Below are 6,000 nucleotides of genomic sequence, written 5' to 3'. Positions count from 1 at the left end.
CCTAGCTGATGGGCAATCCTATGCCTGTGTGAGTGTGAATGTGGGTGTGGTAAGGGTCAAGCAGAGATTGTCATCCGCTGTTGGTGGCCTCCTAGAACAGCTCCATGGGGACCGGCAGTGGGAGTAGGGACCTTTTCTTTTCTTTTCTTTTTCTCTCTTTCTCTTCTTTTCTTTCTTTTCCTTTCCTTTTTCCTTTTTCCTTTCCTTTCCTTCCATTGGTGAGGGAACATTGGTTGAGGGATTCTGGCCTGGTGATGTAAAATTCAGGGCAGCCCCTTGGTGATGGAACGCCTCCAGAAGGCAAAACTGCATGCTGGGCTGTGGAGGGGAAGTTGTTACCAGTTATCTGGCAGGCCTGCAAGTGCATGTGAAGCCAGAGGCCACACTGATCACCATATAAGGTCTGCCTGGACGTCACTGCCCACCTCTTTGGATTCTCCTCGGTTCAGTAACATCTCCCAGGTAAACTGCTGATGCAAAAGCTTTGGGCTCGGTTTTCCCACGAATCCTGCGGGCTCCCGTGGGCTCCCTTTCCCCTGGTCTTCTGCCCATCAGTTCAGGGCACTACTTTCCTGAAAGCTTTCTTCATCAGCGGGCACACAGCAATTCCTGGGAAGAATCTGCAAGACTCTCATGACTCTGGAAACCCACGGATCAAGTGAAACAGTTCTCCCGAGTGCCGGTGATACATTTGTCTGCGCCTGGGGACAGAGAGCAAGCGCTTCCCCTTTGAGAACCCGCGCACTGAAAAGAGTGTATCGGGATGCACCCGTGCACCCGTTTCGTCCAGAGGTCAAACAATCTCAATCCGGAGGGATGGGAGGAAGTGATCAGAAGCCAGCCAGCCGCGCTCTGCCCTTCTGGGGTGACGCGGATCGGGGTGCAGGAAACCACGTCTTGCTCAGAGGAGGGTGAAGAGAGGGAGCGTGGGTGCAGCCGCCGCACGTTAACCCTCTGGGCGACGCCTCCAGGGAGGGGCTGGGAAGGAGAGCGCTGAGGAGCTGCGGGCACCGGGGCTGGGGGGCACGGGGGGGCAGGCCCGCGGGCCCGGGAGGAGGAAGGGGACGGCCCAGGCCGCAGGCCCCGCTGCAGCCGCTCACCCCGGCCCCGCGGCGCGGGCTCCCGCAGGGCTGGGCGGGCCGGGCGGCGCTTCCCCACTTTCCCTCCTCCTCCTCCTCCTCCTCCCCCTCCCCATCCCCCCCCCGGGGCCGTCCCGCGGCTCGGCCAATGAGCGGCGAGAGGAGGGCAGCGGGAAGCCGAGCGCGCCCGGCCGCGGCCCCCATCCCCCCCCGCTGCGCCCCGGGGCCGCGGAGCCCGCGCCAGGTCTGCGCCCCGGGACTTCGCGGCCGTCGCGGCCCCGGCCTGGTGGCTCGTCCCCGGGAGGGAGGCGGCGGCGCGCGGGCCCTCGGCTGGGGCACGGCGAGCGGGGCGGGCGGGGGCAGCCGCCTCCCGAAGATGCGGGATGGCAGCGCGGCCGCCGTCCAGCCGCTCGCAGCGCACCACGGGCTCCACCTGCCTGCACGCGCTCAGCGAGCTCCTGGGCCTCCCGCTGGACCAGGTAAGCGCGCGGCCGGGGCGGGGGCGGGCGGGGGCGGGCGCGGGACCCCTGCGCCCCCGACGCTCCTCCCCGCCCCAGAGCGGGTTTCACCGCTGCACACGCTCCACAGGTGGGCTTTTTTTTTTTTTTGCTTCTCCCCCCCCCCCCCGCCCGGCTTGATGTTTTTGTCCTGCAAGTGTAGAAGAAAAAAAAAAAAAAAAAAAAAAAAACAACAAAACTGGCAGACAGGTTCAAATGAGCTTTTTTTTTTTTTTTTCTTTTTGAGGTTTTGGGTTGCCTCGTTTCCTGTAACCAGGTTCTAAAGTATTTTGATAGATAAATCAAGTGTTTTTTCTATCAGCGTGGTCGAGTCTTTATTATTTTTAATTTAAATATCTCTACTTTCCCCCCCCCCCCTTTTTCTAGTGTTTGTTTATTTGAGAGAGAGAGAGACAGAGAGGAGACAGCGAGAGAGCAGGAGCAGCGGGTGCAGAGGGAGAAGCAGGCTCCCCGCGGCCCGCGGAGCAGGGAGCCCATGCGGGGACTCGATCCCAGGACCCCACGATCAGGATCTGAGCCTGACCTGAGCCGGAGACATGCTTAACCAATGGAGCCACCCAGGCGCCCCTAGACATCTCTATTTAAAAGATAAGCCTGATGACTCTGTAGGCGGTAGCCTGTAGCTCTTGAACAGGGGGACCTGGGTTTTAGACTTGGGCGGTGAAACCAGTGTCACATCAGGGTGACAGTTATTTTGTACCACGTATGACCTCCACAGGGAGGAATTACACAAGGACCCTGTGGTTTCCTGAGGGGCTTTACTTTATTCAGTGGGTTTATCCTTGAGGTCCCAGGCTCCTGGGTGAGTTACATTAGTGTGAGAAGAGAGGCTCGTGGAAGGTACTTGGACCGTCCAGGAATTGTCTGCTCCTATTAAAACTGAGAATGACAGTAAAGAACAGTAATTCCTGAACATGAAACCTGCCTGAGGGTTGAGGCTGTCTTACTCATTTTCTTTTCTCTTTAGGTGCTGCAAGCTAGTGCTGCTGTGTATTTCATAGTGAGTCAATAAATACGTGTTGACTTCGTGGAATGGGGAGTGGTGGAGGAGGGCCCATTACATTCCTTTTCGGTATCATACTGAGTTTTGCTCCAGGTTTCTTTCTTTGCTTTTTACTAGTGATCTTTTTTTCCCCCCAAACGGGAGTATACCTGCTGCCTTCACCACTCACATTCCTTCTGCAATGAGGAAGTGAGATCTGGCTGTTTGCCTTACTCAGATACTGTTTACTAAGCCACCCATCCACCTGGCTCCCTCCAAGGATCTGATTCAGAGCTCCACCTCCTCCTGGTAGTTGCCTTCTCATCAGTTGAAAATCCAGAAAGTTAACATATTGGGAGAGGTACCAGATGCTAACTGGTGCTTTTGTAATTTGTAGTGAGGATGAGAGAGACCCAGGGACTGGGGCAGAGGTGGAGAGGCTAGCGAATTCTTTTGTCCTGAAATTACTGTAACTCCCAGCTGAATTTCCTTAAGGGGAGTGTGTTTTGTACTTACCCCTTCAGCCCCAGCCCCACCCCCATCAGAATTTATTTTAATTGCAGTTTCTGTTTTAAGTTATTTGGCATTGCTGGAGAGAGGAGTCCAGGGAGGCTTTTTGCGTGGAAAGGGATAGTTAGGAGACCTTGACAAGTTACAACTGGGAAGTGCTAGTACGATGTTATTGAGTACTTTCTTCACTGCATCCACCTCCATCCCCAATCTTCTGGATTTCTGTCTCAGGGACCCTGTTTTTAATTTCTAAAGAAATGGGATGCCTGGGTGGCTCAGCGGTTGGGCGTCTGCCTTTGGCTCAGGGCGTGATCCCGGGTGCAAGGGTTGGGTCCCCTCATCAGGCTCCCTACAAGGGAGCCTACTTCTCCCTCTGCCTATGTCTCTGCCTCTCTCTGTGTCTCTCATGAATAAATAAAAACAAATAATTTATAAAAAAAAAAATCAAAGAGCCTTAAGGATGTTTAAGGCTGGGAGAAAGGAATTTCTGGAATAAATTGAAGGACAGATATGAGCAATGGGCAAGGAAGGAGCCCTGTTATCTTGTGGATCTTAGGGTGGTCCCAGCACCCTCCCACAGGGTCACATCTGAGTGGCTTTTGGTAGAAGAAGCAAGTCTAGGGCAATGACCCTGCTTGTTTATTTAAGGCCTGGGGCAAATCCCAAACCATAAGTAATGTGGTTTGAGGCTAAATTGTGGCTTGAGAATTTGGAAGCTTGGTGTGTTTTTTTCCCCTCACACTTTCAAGGCCTTTTAAAGTCTTAGATGTCAGACTTGACCTGCTCTGCCAGCAAACTTCTTTGGTGACTGCTTCTGTGACCACTGGCCTCTAAGAGCCCCAGTGTCCTCATGGGTAAAATCAGATCTACATTTTGGAGTTTAGGAATTTTAGGTAGATAGAAAATGCCCGACATCAGAAAGGTTCTGCACTCAGGCAGGGCCCCAGCAGGAAAAATAATTTAACTCAACAGGTTGCAATGAAGAAGCTTTAATGAACTAGAGGGATGGATGTAGGCAGAATTTAGGGGGCGTTCAGATACCAAAACCTGGACTAGCAAGAGGACAGGGGAAGATGTGCTGTTGCCATGGCCCAGTGAGAGCTGCATCCAGGCCCTTCTGGGATGTAGTTGGGAAGCAGAGAGAGAACCTCAGTGCTTCTCCTCTTCATCTGCAGCCCTTCCAGCTCTTGCCTGTTCTCTCTTGGTGGTCAGACCCCACCCAAGTGTGGCTGGCCTGGGGTGTCCTGGTGATGCAGTCTGTAGGGGCTCCACCCCACCCCGTGCCACCCCCCAGCACAGAACTTGGAAGAGAAAGATAGAGCCAGATCTGGAGGACAATCCAAGGACAAGAGCACAGTCCTTAATAAATGTTTGCTTCTGTCCCATTAAAGAGTGACTTGTTCCTGGCCTTCGATATGCTAAACATGATGACACATGTACTTCAGGTTACTCAAGTAGCTCTTCACATGCCACTTGAAGGCATTGAATCTTTTCTCGCCCATCTTAACATTTCATGTGTATATTTGTAATTTTTAAAAAAGATTTTATTTATTCATGAGAGACACAGAGAGAGACAGAGACATAGGCAGAGGGAGAAGCAGGCTCCCTGCGGGGAGCCTGATGCAGGACTCCATCCCAGGACCCCAGGATTAGGACCTGAGCCAAAGGCAGATGCTCAACCACTGAGCCGCCCAGGTGCTCCTATATTTGTAATTTATGAATGGAATGCACTTCTGAGGATGTCTTTGGCTTCTGGGTGTCCCCATGTCAAGTAGTTTATTATTTGCAAAAACTGAAATGTCCACTGAGCATTCTGCTACGTGAGTGAAGAACCCTTTTCTTATTTTTCATTTGCCTCTTCTGTTTGTCTGTTCTGTTAACTCCTGGTAGAAGCTTGTGTGTGATTGTGAGGAAAAGTCTATGGTTTTAATTTCCAAGGATTTTACTAGTCTGACATCTTCCTAAAGATGTTAACTGTAAGATCATCTTATTTAATTAGAAGTGAGTAGAGCACAGAATTCAGATGCAGAGTGTGGGAAATGAAGGATGACATAGGAACCCCCACAGGTGCCTCACAGATGAGTTTGTTGGAAGTTGCATTTCTAAAACAGCAGGTTCCTGTATCTCTAGCAAGTACGGAGTTCTGGCCACTAGTAGGATTATTCAGATATAAAGCTTCACTTACCCAGGATAAATGAGGTAAGCACTTTTCTTTCCCTTTTAGAGTGAATCAGGGAACAAAGGATGTGTTTTGTCTTATTGTTTAAGCCATCAGCTCATGCCCTCTCGAGTTGGTTTTGGTTGTGGTTTGTGTCACCATCTGCCTTTAACCATCACCTAGGAAGTTTGCAAGACTGATTTAGCCACGGAGATGGAGATGGATGCATATTGCTGACGTTCTTAATTTACGTGGTATGTGGTCATATACTAGGAGTTGTGGAAGCTGAGAAAGCCAGTTGTGGAAGCCAGTTTGCTGGCTTTAAGGAATTTCCAGTTGAAATGGGGTGGGGGAAGCTCTGGGTGCCAAGGCTGTTTTTACCCACCGGCACCCTGAACTTTTGTTTTTTCGCATAAAGTATCAATTCATTGTTGAATTAGGATTCCTTGTCTGGGTCTCATTTTTGCCCCCGCAACCTGATCAGAAAAAGGAGCAAGGGAAAAACAGACCAGGACATAAGAACTCAGGAAATGATTTTGAGATTAAAGCAGCAAAGATTGAGGACAATTAATGCAAGCTTGTATTACAGTTTGAAAGGCTGGGTGAACGAAGACCAGCTCTCAAGACCTGTCATTCTTCACTAATGGTGATACCAGTAGTGAGTTTTGATGATTCCATTGGGGCCTCTGACCTCATGGTTTCTTTAATTGCCTAGACCTTTTGGTCAGTGGTTGGCTCCTTTGTCCATCCTTA

At 51.1% G+C, this 6,000-nt stretch overlaps 1 protein-coding gene across 2 annotated transcripts in view; it reads left to right on the top strand.

Annotated features, from left to right (window-relative positions):
- Positions 1–267: 267 nt before the first annotated feature.
- Positions 268–6,000, top strand: part of MBOAT1 (membrane bound O-acyltransferase domain containing 1) — a 115,026-nt gene continuing 109,293 nt past the window's right edge. The window contains exon 1 of one of the 2 annotated variants that reach the window (XM_038584262.1): positions 268–462. In XM_038584262.1, coding sequence (XP_038440190.1) covers positions 283–462 — 180 coding nt within the window. In that variant the 5' untranslated portion in view covers positions 268–282. Of the gene's footprint in view, positions 463–1,413; positions 1,559–6,000 lie in introns of those variants that run through there. The other variant, XM_038584263.1, reaches the window with a different exon arrangement.

Source organism: Canis lupus, chromosome 35, assembly GCF_011100685.1.
Source record: "Canis lupus familiaris isolate Mischka breed German Shepherd chromosome 35, alternate assembly UU_Cfam_GSD_1.0, whole genome shotgun sequence".
NCBI classification, from domain to species: Eukaryota; Metazoa; Chordata; class Mammalia; order Carnivora; family Canidae; genus Canis; species Canis lupus.
The sequence above is the reverse complement of the archived record's forward strand: the minus strand, read 5'-3'. Positions and strand labels throughout refer to the sequence as shown.